Source organism: Anomaloglossus baeobatrachus, chromosome 1 (genome assembly GCF_048569485.1).
Source record: "Anomaloglossus baeobatrachus isolate aAnoBae1 chromosome 1, aAnoBae1.hap1, whole genome shotgun sequence".
Classification (NCBI taxonomy): Eukaryota; Metazoa; Chordata; class Amphibia; order Anura; family Aromobatidae; genus Anomaloglossus; species Anomaloglossus baeobatrachus.
In genome coordinates this window covers 706,254,899-706,270,556 of record NC_134353.1, presented here as the reverse complement: position 1 = coordinate 706,270,556, position 15,658 = coordinate 706,254,899, and the positions used below count along the sequence as shown (strand labels likewise).

At 44.5% G+C, this 15,658-nt stretch overlaps 1 protein-coding gene across 1 annotated transcript in view; it reads left to right on the top strand.

The window, feature by feature from the left end:
* Positions 1-4,616: 4,616 nt before the first annotated feature.
* The window catches only part of PPM1F (protein phosphatase, Mg2+/Mn2+ dependent 1F), a 53,302-nt gene continuing 42,260 nt past the window's right edge, over positions 4,617-15,658 (top strand). Inside the window, exon 1 of the mRNA XM_075321215.1 lies at positions 4,617-4,863. Coding sequence (XP_075177330.1) covers positions 4,706-4,863 — 158 coding nt within the window. The 5' untranslated portion in view covers positions 4,617-4,705. The remainder of the gene's footprint in view (positions 4,864-15,658) is intronic.

Below are 15,658 nucleotides of genomic sequence, written 5' to 3'. Positions count from 1 at the left end.
GTACAGTATATGGTAAAACTCATGGTTTCATTTGAAAGTACAACTTGTCCTGCAAAAAAAATAAGCCCTTATATGCAAGATTGAGGGAAAAATAAAAAAGTTACAACTCTCGGAAAAAGGGGAGCATGAAAAACGGAAAATCGCCTGGGGTTGAAGGGGTTAACAAGCCTCTGCCTTGCCAAGTTGTTTTCCTGCCTAGTGTCATCCTCTTAATCATGATTGATACCTCATTTGTCTGTATGGTATCAGGAGCCAGGAAAGTAAATCTGACAGTGAACTATCAATCAACCTAAAAAATCTGATGCTGAGGGGAAACAACCTCAGTAGACAGATCACACCCAGATCACTTAACAATTAAGAATCAATATACTAATTATTCGGAATGCAACGGCAGATAGAAGGTGTAAAGGTGTCAATGGTCATTTTCAAACACTTGCATGCCTGATGGAGAGGGAGAGTTGATCTTAATGACAGGTGCTCTGTAATAAAATATGGATAGCAGCCAATACCGTCCAAACAGTGCTACTGATTTAGTAAAGTATTTCTGACTACATTACTGTATATCTTAAATACATTACAAAATGTAGTCGTCCTAGAGAACACCATGCTTAAAATGTTCCCGTACTACTGTTTCAATCACATACAAATCATTTGCAGGGTGAACTGAATTATTTTAAGACATTTATAGCTTTATTAACACATTGGAAGAGATAAAAAAAAATACATTTTCGTATAATGCAGGATTAGGAAAATTGTAACTGTTTCCAAAGCATAGAGGCCTAGAAGGATCAGTTCTTTACAAATTACAAATTGATTTTTGGACTTTTGCAACCTTTTTCAATGGTGAGATGCAATTCTAATTCTGTCCAGTAGAGGGCAGCAGGGTCAGAATTCTAAATCTACTTCTGCATCTGATAAAAAATTGTTTAAAAGAACTGAAGTCCTCAGTGGTTGATACCTTTTAATGGCTAACTGGTCACTTCTGCATCTGGTCACTCATGACGATTGTCCTATAAAATCAGCATTTCACCTTATAGGTTCAGGGCTCACGTTGCAGACAGAAATCACAACAGATTTGCGGCGCTGGTTCATTTTTGCATGTTTTGGGGTTTTTTGCAAGTAAGGCTACGTTCCCAAAATGAATATTTTTTCAGTTTTTGATGTTGCAGATTGGCCATAATGGCACCATTATTTTGATTTACTAGATACCTGTAGTGCAGAAATTTCATAGCCTGGTTCTTGTTTAATTCATTAGGGCTCATTCACATGACCATTCCGTTTTTGCAATCCGCAAAAAACGGTCCTGTTTTTTCACGGATGCATCGGTGTGGCATCCGTGTGACGACCGCATCCGTCCCGTTTTGTTCCGTATACGGTCCGTGTCATGTGTCATCCGTGTGACTTCCAGTCCGCAAAAAAATGGAAGAAGCGTTTCATGTAGTCCAGGGTATCTGGCCAGATGCTGGTCCCCATATAAACTCTATGGGGAACAGAATCTAGGGCAAAAGGTGTAGGAGCAAGTGCTTCATACTCACCGATCACCAGGCAGCTGTCACACTGCTCCCGCGGCACCTCTTTGATCTTCCCGAGCCGGCCACTCATTAGGCTCATACATAGTCACGCCTGCCCCGTCTGTGATTGGTTACAGTCAGACACGCCCCACGCTGAGTGACAGCTGTCTGGCTGCAACCAATCACAGCCGCCGGTGGACGAGTCTATATCATACAGTACAATAAATAAATAATTTAAAAAAACAGCGTGCAGTCGTCCCCCCAATTTTGATACCAGCCAAGATAAAGCCTCACAGCTGCTGGCTGGTATTCTCAGGCTGGGGAGACCCACATCATTGGGAGCCCCCCAGCCTAAAAATATCAGCCAGCAGCTGGCCAAAATTAGCTCAGGTCACTGAGGGGGTGCACTCTTCTGAGCCCCCAATGGCATGTCCGCAACATAATCACATGACGCAATGAGTTGTCATGATAGTCAGGGGGTCAGAGGATGACCTCTGTGTCAGTCATCACAGTACTCCTGTGAAATCCAGACCGTGGCTGGCGTTTATAGGAGAAGGTGATTACTGTGGCATTGCTGTATATAGAACAAGTGATCAGACTATTAGAGGTTCAAGTCCTCTAAGGCAGGGGTCGCACATAGAAAAAAATGTATTTGGGGGACCGCATTTTTTGCAGGACAAAGTGACATTTTTAGTAATACCATATAATTTTTTCTATACACCTAAGGATCACTTTTTTGAATTTTTCGCGCTTTTTTTCTTTTTTTATGGAATTCGTCGTATGGATTATGGTACGGTTTTATAGCTTGAATCGTTACGGATGTGGCGATAACATGACCTTTTTTGTTTATTTTAGTTGATATATAAAAAAGCATTTTCAACGGTAAAAAGAAATTCCATGCTTTTATTTAGAATTTTTTTTTTTTACATTTTATCCCCGTTTTGTAAGTAATATTGTTTTACAATTAGCACTATATAGTAATTTTGGCCAACGTCTGGTGGTTATTTTCCCATGGGTTCCTCATCTTGTAGTAATGTCCCCATACGCTAGTAATGTGCCCATCCTGTTCCCCTACTTGTAATAATGTGCCCATCCTTGTCCCCAGTAGTAATGTGCCTATCCTGTTCCCCTACTTGTAATAATGTGCCCATCCTTGTCCCCAGTAGTAATGTGCCTATCCTGTTCCCCTACTTGTAATAATGTGCCCATCCTTGTCTCCAGTAGTAATGTGCCTATCCTGTTCCCCTACTTGTAGTAATGTGTCCATCTTTGTCCCTGTAGTAATGTGCCCATCCTGCTCCCCATCATGTAGCAATGTGTCCATCCTGCTTCCGATCCTGTAGTAATGTGCCCATCCTGCTCCCTATTCTGTAGTAATGTACCCATCCTGCTCCCCTTCTTGTAGTAATGTACCCATCCTGTGCCCCTTCTTGTAGTAATGTACCCATCCTGTGCCCCTTCTTGTAGTAATGTGCCCAGCCTTGTTCCTGTAGTAATGTGCTCATTCTGCTCCCCATCCTGTAGTAATGTCCTCATCCTTGTTCCTGTAATATTGTGCCCATCCTGCGCCCCTTCTTGTAGTAATGTGCCCATCCTTGTTCCTGTAGTAATATGCTCATTCTGCTCCCCATCCTGTAGTAATGTCCTCATCCTTGTTCCTGTAATAATGTGCCCATCCTGTGCCCCTTCTTGTAGTAATGTGCCCATCCTTGTTCCTGTAGTAATGTGCTCATTCTGATCCCCATCCTGTAGTAATGTCCTCATCCTTGTTCCTGTAATATTGTGCCCATCCTGCGCCCCTTATTGTAATAATGTGCCCATCCTTGTTCCTGTAGTAATGTGCTCATTCTGATCCCCATCCTGTAGTAATGTCCTCATCCTTGTTCCTGTAATATTGTGCCCATCCTGCGCCCCTTCTTGTAGTAATGTGCCCATCCTTGTTCCTGTAGTAATGTCCTCATCCTTGTTCCTGTAGTAATGTCCTCATCCTTGTTTCTGTAATATTGTGCCCATCCTGCGCCCCTTCTTGTAGTAATGTGGCGCTAGAAGTTCATTGAAATGAAATAAAGCACTGACTATTGTGGGCAGCGGCCATGATTGTCACGGGGACCATGGGCCTGTGGGCTGCAAGAAGAAGCCTGAGGGGCTGCGTGTTTGAGACCCCTGCTCTAAGGAAACCGTTAAATGCAGCACAAAATAAAAAAAAAATTAAAAATATCTGAAAAAAATAAATGTTTAACTCATCCCCCTTTTACAACATTAAAATTAAGACAAAAAAATACACATTTGCTATCGCTGTATTTGTAAAAGTGTGATTTTGAAAACATAAAATAAATTAATCCGATTTGTAACCAGCGTAATGAGAAAAAAAATCTAACTCCCAGAATTAGTTTTTCGGACGCTGCAACAACAGAAAAAAATGTAATGACAGGTGATCAAAATATCGTATACGGTATATACCCCAAAGTAATATCAACAGAAACATCAGCTCGGGGTGCAAAGCACAAGCTCTAACACCGCTCCAGATCCCAAAAATGTAAAACGCTATGGCGCTCTGAATATCGTGCAAGGTTTTTGGGTTTTGTTTTTTTTTAAAAAAAAGTCTGATTTTTTTTTTTCGCCACTTAGATAAAAGTGAATCTATACATGTTTAGTGTCTACGCACTCGTACTGACCTGGAGAATTATACAGCCTGCTCAGTTTATGATAAAATGAACTCTGGTGAAATAGGAAAAAAAAGGGAAATTCTGCAATTGGTTTTTGGATTTTTTTATTTCCACACCTGGAATTTATTCCCACTTTCCAGGACATTATATGATAAAATGATTGGTGTCATTCAAAAGTACAAATCATCCCGCAAACAACAAGCGCTCGCTTATATGGCCGTATGAGGAAAAATAAAAGTGATGGCTCTTGGAATAGGGGGAGTAAAAACGAAAGCGCACAACGGAAAAATCGCCCGGGCATTAAGGGGTTAATTGCAAAGTAGCTTCATTTTTTTCCTATTGTAGATGAATTGGAGATCGGCTGAAGATGAACCCTCCCTTTAGCCCCCAGTAATCGCCCCTCCTCATACACAGGACACATGTGGCCCCCGCACCCCCAGAGCAGCCGGGCCAGGAAGTTCCGTGCAGCACGTGACCCGCCCCGACGTCAGGCGGCCCTCCTTACTGAAGTGGCCGCTACCCAGCGATATGGCGGCGGCGGAGGACGAGGCGGCGGCTCACAGCTGGCTGTCTGCGGTGCTGCACGACCTGGCCGGAGCCGAGGCACAGCTGAGGAGCCTGAGCGTCACCCGTGAGGAGGTGGAGGGGCTGCTGTGCGAGTCTGTGCAGCTGCTGATGGGGGACAGGTGAGGGCGCTGCAGGGATGGGGGAAGGGGCTGCACGCAGGGTACATCTGTGTGAGCAGACACCTTCCTTATGCTGGCTGCACTGTGCAGGGCCATACTGCCTGCAGCACTGTGACTGGCATATCACAATACTGACCCTTTTCTAGCTCCTTGTCCCAATAACCCTTAATATGGCTGTTTCTGGAGCACAGGACCGTGGGCTCCCACTGGTGATGAGTGGGCACTGCCACGCTTGGGTGCTCGGTACTTGTATTGAGCAGGTTGGTAGGTGTAGTAATAATAATAGTATAGTTCTCCTGATTAGCTATATCACATTCCTCATGTGCAGGGCATTGTAGTAACTTGGGTATCCATGGTTACAACCACTCAGTCACAGGTTGCTAGTGGTTGTAACCATGGATACCTAAACTACTGTAATGGCCTGCACATGAGGTAAGCGAAGAAAGGCCAGTCTGGCAGCTAAATAGGAAAGGGTTCTTTACAGTTAGAGCAGTCAGACTGTGGAATGCCCTACCACAAGAGCTAGTAATGGCAGATACTATAACAGCTTTTAAAAAGGGGCTGGATGATTTCCTCAGTACACTCAACATTGTTGGTTAGAAATGATTTAGTGATGAAATATAAGTGGAGGAAGATTGAACTAGATGGACTTTTTTCAACCTATGTAACTAATTGAGATAGGGTCTTGTAGATAGGAATTCCCCTTTAAGGAGTTCCCATTCTTCAGTTTTTTTTAGTTGGTTCTACAGTCTAATGCGGACGTCACACGAGACGATCCATCGTGCGATATGTCGTCGGGGTTACGGTTTTCGTGACGCACATCCGGCATAGTTTGCGACGTCGTTTCGTGACCTACGAGCACCTTAGAACGATCGCAAATCGGTTACAAATGGTGTATTGTTTACACGTCGTTTATTTTTAAAAAAATCGTTTATTCTTCTGTGCTCCGGTTGTTCATCGTTCCCGGGGTAGCACACATCGCTCCGTGTGACACCCCGGGAACGATGAACTGCAGCTTACCTGCGTCCCGCCGGCAATAAGGAAGGAGGTGGGCGGGTTGTTTACGTCCCGCTCATCTCCGCCCCTCCGCTTCTATTGGGCAGCCGCTGTGTGACGTCGCTGTGACGCTGAACGTCCCTCCCCCTTCAGGAAGTGGATGTTCGCCACCCACAGCGAGGTCGCTCAGCAGGTAAGTACGTGTGACGGGGGTTTAACGACTTTGTGCACCATGGACAACTAATTGCCCATGCCGCACAAACGACAGGGGCGGGTACGATCGCTTGTGCGATCACACGATAGATTGTACCGTGTGACGCCCGCATAATGCCTTATTCACACTGCAGCCCTATTTCGCGGTCTGTGTAGTGCGGCCATATGAAGCTTGGTTAGATGCACGGTGAGGCTGGGAATTGTGCCCATGACATGGACTGCACGGGTGTGTGACTAAGGCTCTGTTCGCATGTTGCGTATTTGCGTGCAGTTACGCTGCGTATTGCACTGCATTGTTGTAACTACCTGCGTCCCCAGCACAATCTATGAAGATTGTGCATAATCCATGTGCACGTTGTGTTTTAGAACGCAGCGATTTGCATGCTGCCAAAACGCTGCGTTCTAAAAAGCAACATGTCGCTTATTCCGTGCGCTTTGGATGCAGGTCCCGCTCTGTCTATGGTGGGGGCTGCATCCAGAGCGCATGAAATCGGCTTTTACGCAGTGTTTCTGCAGCGATTTGACGCACACATGTACTGTCATATCGCTGCAGAAATTTCTGCAGGGACACGACGCAACGTGCGCATATACCCTAAGGCCAGTTCTGTTAGCACTCACATCCCATTTCCAGGACAGACAATCATTTTTCAGCCTGTGCTACATGCAAAGGGCAACATTTCTGTTGAACTCTCCTAGAGACTTCGGGCCAATATCACGACTGGCGTTTTGTACGTCAACCTTGATACAGGGTACACTGAAGTAAGGGTGCCAAATCCAGTAAAGGCATGCATCCACTAATGAAGGTGGCACTGTGGTCAGATGCCGTACTGACTAGACTACATTTTTAGCTTAGTGTTCACCACTTTTGTGGCAGAAATTACAATTGATTTTGTTGCTCTGCCTTAAGCCAAGCTCCTCTTGCATTCAGCAACACCACAACATTGCTGCATATAGCAAAAATCATGGCCTCCTATGAACCGGGCTGCTTTTCACAGTAGTCCCGTGATGATAGACCCCTGGCTGTCTCTACAACTCATCAGTGTCCCGCGGTCATGACACAGGAATGTCAATGAACCATTAGAACAGCATATCCACATCCTGGCACCCTGTATATGCCAGAGGCAGATGATGGCGGAATATCACAGCCATCATCTGCCGGGAAAGCTGCTGGCTCGGATTACTAAACCTCATCAAAATCAGGGAGCCAGCACTTCATGTCGTTAAGGGATTCAACTGTTTGATGAATTGTCCCCTTAATGCATGGAAAATAAGTGTCCCATTAAACTAGGAGTAGAGATTGTACAAATTAATATTCACCGAACATGCTCTTCCAGCCACGTCAGTAATCTGCATCCACTGGAGGGGCATGCTCCCAGCATCTGCAGCTCTACTGTGATTAGCCGGCTTCGCATAATGTCATTGATGTGGTGTCATGCCAGGACAGCTAATCGTGAGGAGCCAGGGATGCCACCAGGTAACTCGACGTTTCTGTCCAGCAGCCTCAGATTGCCAACAGCCGATGGACCAAGTTCTGTTTTTGATTCACACCAACTCGAACTAAGGGGCTACTACCAGGCTACTAGAAAGACAAAAAGTTAAACTTGTGGGTAAGCTTGAGGGTTTCCTAAAGTATACTGCGCACCCGTGTGAAGATGCATGTGCCGCAGTGCTAAATTGTATTTGCTAGAGTGGAATTGATTTCCCTAATAATGGCGGATACATTTCAGTAAGGCTACTTTCACACATCCGGTTTTTGCTCTGCGGTACAATACGGCGCTCTGCAGAAAAACCGCAACGGTTTTTTTTGCCGCCGATTTGGGGGTTTTATTTGCATAGACTTACATTAGTACCGTATTGTGCCGCATGGACTTGCGTTCGGTCTGTTTTTTGCCGCATGCGGCAGATTTAGCCAAAGCCGCGGCCGGATGGAACGCTGCCTGCAAAGTTTTTTGCTCCGGCAAAAAAAACGCATCGCGCCGCATCCGGCCGCTGCGGCGCATTTTTCAATGCATGCCTATGGACGCCGGATGCGGCGCGATGCGGAACAAAACCGCATCCGTCCGCCGCATGCGGTTTCTTCCACTGCGCATACTCAGTAGCGTGCCGCAACCGGAAAAAAACGAACGGGCCGCATGTAAAAACTTATGCAAAGGATGCGGTGTTTTCGCCGCATCCGTTGGATAGGTTTCACAGCAGGATTGAGCCGCACTGCTCAAACCGGATGTGTGAAAGAAGCCCAAGTCTCCTTTTAGGCCTCTTTCACACGTCAGTGATTCTGGTACGTTTGTGCTTTTTTTTTTTTTTTTAAACGTACCAGAATCACTGACATACGCAGACCCTTTATAATGAATGGGTCTGCTCACACGTCAGTGATTTTTCACTGCACGTGTCTCCGTGCGGCGTACCCGCGTGTGCGTGATTGCCGCACGGAGACATGTCCATTTTTTTCTGGCATCACTGATGTCCCACGGACCACGCAGTGGTGAAACACGTGCCAGAAAAAAATGTGCTTTTAAAATAAAAAAACATTTTTACTCACCCGGCTCCAGCAATGTCCTCTGCAGCCCGTGCAGCTTGCTGCTTCTGAGCTGGCTCATTATTGTCGCGCATATTCATGATGCGCGACACAGCCGACCCGGAAGCAGCTGCTGCGGGGGTCAGCGCCGGCCGGATGCTGCACCGCGGGAGCGATCAGCACCATGGAGAGCGGGCACAGGTGAGTTGATTACTAAGTGCAATCACGGGCCACGGAGAACGGAGCCCGGATTGCACTTAGACAACCCACGTGTGCCGTGATTCACGGCACACGCAGGGACATGTGCGTGTTTTACACGCCAGTGAAAAACGTCAGTGTTTTTCACTGACGTGTGAAACGGGCCTAAATGTAACAGTTTCATGGCTTGCACAGCAATTCATAGGCCTCGTACAGGCGCCTTTTTTCCCTCCACGTGCAGTCATTTTCTAAGAGGCTGTTCACACGTCTGGGGTTTTTTGCAGTGTGTCTTCAAATTAAAAAAAACAATTTTTACCTCAGCCAAGAATGAGTCTGCAAAATAGATACCATCCATGTTGCAGCCTGTTGCTGTCAATCTCTTTTTCTGGGTAGGTGAGGCTTAGATTATCATGATTTCTTTTTGATTTTTTTTTTTGCCTATGAGAAGATCAGATGCCATACTGATGACACAAGGACCAAAAAATGAAAATCGGATGGAAAAACACCAGGTCAAAATCAACATTTTTTTTTTCTCGTATAAAAAATTACAAAACAAGGGTGGCTGAATGGTCTTAGGCTATGTGCGCACTAGAAAGTGCCTTTTTCTTAAGGAAAATCCGGACCCTCTTAAAGAATCCCGCACCCGTGGTAAAAAAACGCACCAAAACCGCAGCGAAATCCATATGTGGTTTTACCTCGGATTTTCCGCATGTTGGTCCCTGTGGATTTTTACCATTATCTATGGCAAAAACCGCAGGTACCTGCGGAAAAGAAGTGACATGCACGTTAATTCCGCAGCGGAAAATCCGCGGGTATAAAAAAACGCAGTGTGCGCACTGCATTTTTTAAAACCCATAGGATTTGCTGGGGAATGACTGCAGCATTGTTAGACACATTTTCTGCAGCAATTCCGCGGCAAAAGCTGCGGTAAATCCGCAGCGTGCGCACAGGGCCTTAGCTAACATTTGGTCAACAGCTATCCTTACCAATTCTCCCAAACACATGGACAATGCTTTTGTGTTTTTAATGGTGGAAGGGGAGTAGGATGCTCCAGGACACCTCTCATGGCAGCTTTTCTCCAGGGAAGACAAAATGATCAAATCTAATTCAACATGGCCAACCCATTCACTCATTTAACATCTTTTTGGGCATAGTTGAGGTCCCTATACATATTAAAGTGAACCTGTCAGGTGTAATATGCACCTAGTACCACGAGTAGTTCTTGGTGCATATTTTTTTTTATCCCTGCTTGACTGTCCCAGCATCTACGAGGGGCTGCTGATAATTCTTTGGCTTTACCCAAAAAGGAACGAGATAGGATGATGAAACTTTACTTTTATTCCACATACTCTCCTCTGATGTCAACACACTTCTTGCATCAAAATTCCAAGTTCTGTAAGCCTAGCAAAAAGAAGGATTTCGGTTGTGCCTCAAGCCAGGCATCCGTAGCAGCTATTGCATCAGAAATGGTGTGAAATTTGGTACCCTCGAGGTGTTTCCTCAGGTTTAGAAACAGATAATAGTCGGAGAGAACTAGATCTGGTGAAGGTGAGTGGTCAACAGCTGGAAGCCCAGCTCTGCCAGTTTTGTCGTGGTCGCTTGTGCAGTGTGAGCGGAGGCGTTGTCTTGCATGTACAAGATTCTTTTAGAAACCTTGCCACACCTTTTGGTCTTCAGAGCTGCCTTGCCTTCAATTGGTCCAAAAGTTCAATGTAATACCTTGCATTGATGGTGGAACCCTTTTGAAGGTAGTACACTAGCAGCATGTTCTCTTTATCCCAGAACACAGATGCCATTACCTTAGTGGCTGATTTTTCACCCTGAACTTCTTTGGACTTGGAGAAACACTGTGCCTCCACTCTTGACTGCTCCTTGTTTTCAGACTCGTACAAGTAAATGCAGGTCTGATCCATAGTGACCAGTTGATCCAGGAAGTTCTTATCAGTCCAAAAACGCTGACAAATGGACCGGGAGTTTTCACTCGCATGCTTCTCTGATCTCTTGTCAAATATTTGGGGACCCACGGTGCAGATCGCTTCCTCATGTCCAAATGTTCATGGAGAATGACACAAACACATTCACGGGAAATCCCCATATCTGCCAGTTTACACTGAAATTCGTTGATTCTCCAGTATGAGTATGAGATTGTGCACAGCATCAACGATCTGCGGAACAACAACCACTCTCTGTCATCCAGGACGTTCCTCATCATTGCTGCTGAAGTGACATTGCTGCTGAAATTTGACAACCCAGTTCTTAACTGTGGAATATGAAGGGCATTGATCCCCCAATGTCTGCGACATATCACCATGAATATCCTTTGCGGACTTTCCTTGCAGAAACAAGAATTTTATCACTCCTCTGCTCTCAGTTGCTGTGAATATCGCATTAGACTCCACCATTTGGTTTCCCGACGTGCGTAGAACACTCTTGCCATAAGCAACAAGCACAACATTTTGAAAACATATATTAGACACACAAGGCTTTCATGTGATACCACATAAACAAAAAAAATCACAAAGCCAAAGACTTATCAGCAGCCGCTAGTAGTAGCATAGATAAAGAGATCTTTAGAAAAAGTAAAGATCTTAAAGATCCTTTATGATATGCTAATGAGCGCAGGGACTTGTCATAAGAGTATTAGTTCCTGAGCTAATTCCACCCTCTTAGCATGGTAGCACGTACTCGGGGGGGTGTGCTAACATGCTACTCAATGTCCATTGCCTAGCGTCATCAGCAGTGACGCACGTACCTGTGTGTGTTGTCACCGCATCAAAAGCTGGGCAGTGCGCATGATCAGGTCACCACACTTCCAGTCGTGCACACTATGAAGCTGTGTACACGTCCTGGCTTCAGAGAGGTCTAGTGCACTTGACCAGAAATGCTGGGAATTCTGATGATGCGCACTGCCTGGCGTTTGATGTGGCGACAACGGACACAGGTACACGCGTCACCACTGATGACAATGGGCATTGAATAGCATGTTAGCACCCTCCTCTGTACAAGCTACGGGGGTAGAATGAGCGCAACTAACTCCCTTGCGACTAGCTGCTGGCCTTATTAGCATACCATAAAGGATCTTTAGAAATACTTTTTCTAAAGCTCTCTACTTGCTCCTAGATACAGGGACGGTTAGGCAGGGATTAGCACTATGTAACCAGAACTGCTTGTGGTTCTGGGTGCATATGGTGCCTAACAGGTTCTCTTTTAAGTGATCAACCAGTCCCAGCAATATTGGCAGGTTTGCATCACTTTCTTGTATATGAGGTGCCTAAGGGCATTGTGGTTGTTACTTTGTAACTAAAGTCCTGTGATATCAACAGCATAGGGGAGTTTGTTACTCAATGTAAACATGATTTAGCTCCCCTTTTTAGATCAGGGGCATATTATCCTGACTGAATTCAGTGAGAAATGTGGAGATGTCCCGGCGAGCCCATCCCTCATACCTGACATACCATCCATGCAGCATATCGACCTCCCTAACATTCTCCTTTAACTTATTCAGTCACAACCTTTGTAAAATTCAGTGCTTAGTTTGTGTTTGAATTTTCATTTTTTTAAACTTAAAGGGCTTTTCCCGCAAACAAAGTAGATTTTAATCTATAGATCTTGGTATAATAATTTACACAATTGGATGTTAAAAATAAATGTTCCTTTGCTGAAATAATCATGTATGTGTGTGTGTGTGTATATATATATATATATATATATATATATATATATATATATAATGTGTGTGTATATATATATATATATATATATATATATATATATATATATATATATATATATATATATATATATATATATATATATATATGTATATATATATAATAATGTGTATATATATATGTACCGGTTATGTGCTGTGTAATGGCCATATCTGACTGTACAGGGACATGGTCTGATCATAACAAAACTCCTGACTGGGGCAGTGAGCAAGAGAGTATACAGACTTTACAGCATTAGATAACAGCTTATTCTTTATTTATGGTAAAACATGTTTAAAAACAGGCATGGAAATGTTTTACCTCACAAAAAGAATCAGCTGTGATCCCATGCTGTCCCGCCTTTATACTCTTTTGCTTCCTCCCCAGCCCAGGAGCTGTGGTATGATCAGACCAGGTTCCTGTAGGGTCAGACACAGCCATTACACAGTACATAGCAGGACACCTATAATTTTAGTCTTGTACAATTGTGGAACTTATTATCTTAAGATCTATTGATTAAAACTTTGTTCATGGGACAACCCCTTTTACCGTCTTACTGACGTGATGTAAACTTATGTCATATGTTCGGTCCCTGTCTTTCTCTTCGGATGCAAGGCTGCAGCTTTCCCGGCAGATGGTGGTGGTGTTATTTGACCTTCTTTTGCCTCTAACAGCCTTGGCTGGAAAGGAGCTGTTAAATGCCGACAATCTTTGACGGCAGCGTTTGGGGCACGTCATTCTATGTACCCATCGGCATGCCAAGATGGCAGGGCACTGTTGCCATGGCAGCCGGGAGTCTGCTGGATACCTCCATGCCTGTGATTACATTATTCCTGTGAAGGCTAGCATGTAGCTGGCGTTCATAGGAGACCGTGATTTTCTCCATACATAGCAGTGCTGTAGCACTGTTTGTATAGTACAACCGAGTGGATGATTGCTAAACCTGCAAATACAGTGGAAAAAAATGAAAGCTCAAATCCTCCTCCTTTTTGCACCAGTAAGGGTATGTGGTCACGATGATTTTTATTGTGGTGCGTATTTTCACTGTAAAAAAAATGCAGCATTTTACAGTACAAGCAAAGTTGATGAGATTTATAGAAATCTCATTTTTCCTTTGCTCTTCTGTATTTACGCTGTGTAATCTGACCTGTGGTCCATTTTTTCCAATCTGCTGTATGTCTGCAACTGCCCATGGCAGAAATAACATGTGGCAGATCAGTCATATATCTGCTAGCATTCCAAATACTGCCAATGAAAACCGTGAAACTATAATTGATCTCTACTCATCTCAGGTGCTAGTTACTGATGAAGGCCATGTTTGGGCCGCAACATGTGACTTAAGTTTACGGAGTATGAAATAATAAAAAATCATCATTCTACTGATTTCGGGAGTGCCTTGTATATATTACTATTGTATATGGTTTGGAAAGCTACCTGAGCATGCCGGTAACTAGAAATTCGGTAGAAGGGCCTTATCCTTTTGAATTCTTCAAATGTATAAGCAGAACACACACAGGGCATTGTTGTAGGAAGCCGTGATAGAAATACCGTGGAACCTCGCTTAACGAGTAACCCAGTTAGCGAGAATTTCGCTTAACAAGCAAAGCTTGCTGTAAATTTGTAACTCTGTTTACGAGAAAGCTTTGCTGTATGAGCAAAATACTAACCGCACACACTTCCGGTTCTGTACATCCACCGCGCTCTGACCCGCTCTTGCAGTCCACACAAGCACGCACAAAACACACACAAACAAATACGCACACACACACATACAGTATTATGCTCACCTTACCTTCCGTTCCATCGCTGGCCTCATGGTTCTTGTAGTTCGCCGGTACATCGCGACGAGAGAGGAATCCTCGCGGCGAACTACAAGACCCAGGAGGCCGGCGATGGAACGGAAGGTAAGGTGAGCATAATATGTGTACCTTCCGTTCCATCGCCGGCCTCCTGGGTCCTGTAGTTCGCCGCTCCAGGATGTGTATCCGCAAGCATCGTGACGATGGAGGAACTTCCGCTGTCAGCCGCTACTCAAAGGCAGCGTTCTAACCAATCAGAGGCAAGCGGCTCCTGCCTTTGATGTCAGCGCTCTGGGTGCGGAAGTTCCTCCCTCGTCGCGATGGTTACCAGATATACAGCCCGTACTAGCGAACAGCAAGTCCCAGGAGACCGGCGATGGAACGGAAGGTAAGGTGAGCATAATATGTGCGTGTTTGTGCGTGAGTTTGTGTGCGTTTGTACATGTTTGTATGTGTTTGTGCATGTGTGGAATGGCACAATAGGGGACCAGGACGGGACATTTATTAAGTTGTGGAACGAATTGTCTGCATTGCAATGATTTCCTATGGGAAATCTTGCTTTGCTGAATGAGTTACTTGGTTAACAAGCACAGTCCCAGAACGGATTGTTCTCATTAACCAAGGTTCCACTGTACCTAGTTGTACATTTAGCAGACAGGATAGATATTGTTTCAGAAGTACTGTAAATTGTCATTACAGCCAATCTGCAAGTCTCTAAGGTATACAAACTGTTTTGGGTTGGTTTTTTTGTACTCCTGCCCCATCCCCGGGCATTGTCATTTCCTGGTCTTTCTGTACTGTGGTGGTGGCAGGCTTCCAATGTATCACAATTGATTGTCTCGGCACTCTTCCTTTTATGACAACATTTCCTGCTCGGCTTCCTTTTTTTGCAGTATTTCCTGTAATGTACTTTACAGGAACCATTCTGGTAACAAGGAGTGCATGAACAATATTATCTTTGCTTCCAAGGTGATGGGATGTGGGCAGAATGGGACAGACTGGGACAGCTTCCACTATAGAGATGAGTGCAACTGAGCTCTGTAGAACTAATGACCTGGTCCTCCTGGGATGCCTAGTGCACATCATCATCATCTTAGTTTTTAGACCCTGGAAATGTTGCACTCATTAGGCTCCATAACTTGTTTTTTTTAAGACCAAATGTGATTATTGGAGCCAGATGAGGATACAATTACACATCTGGCACAATTTCATATCGAGGACAATGTGGTGAGCAAGTGAATACATTTTAGACTATTCTCAACAGTGTTCGCATTAGGGAAATATATTTGAGAAATATACACATTTTTTTTTCTTCGTATTAAGCAAAATAAGGATGTAATTTAAATAGACTCTTAAAGAATTAT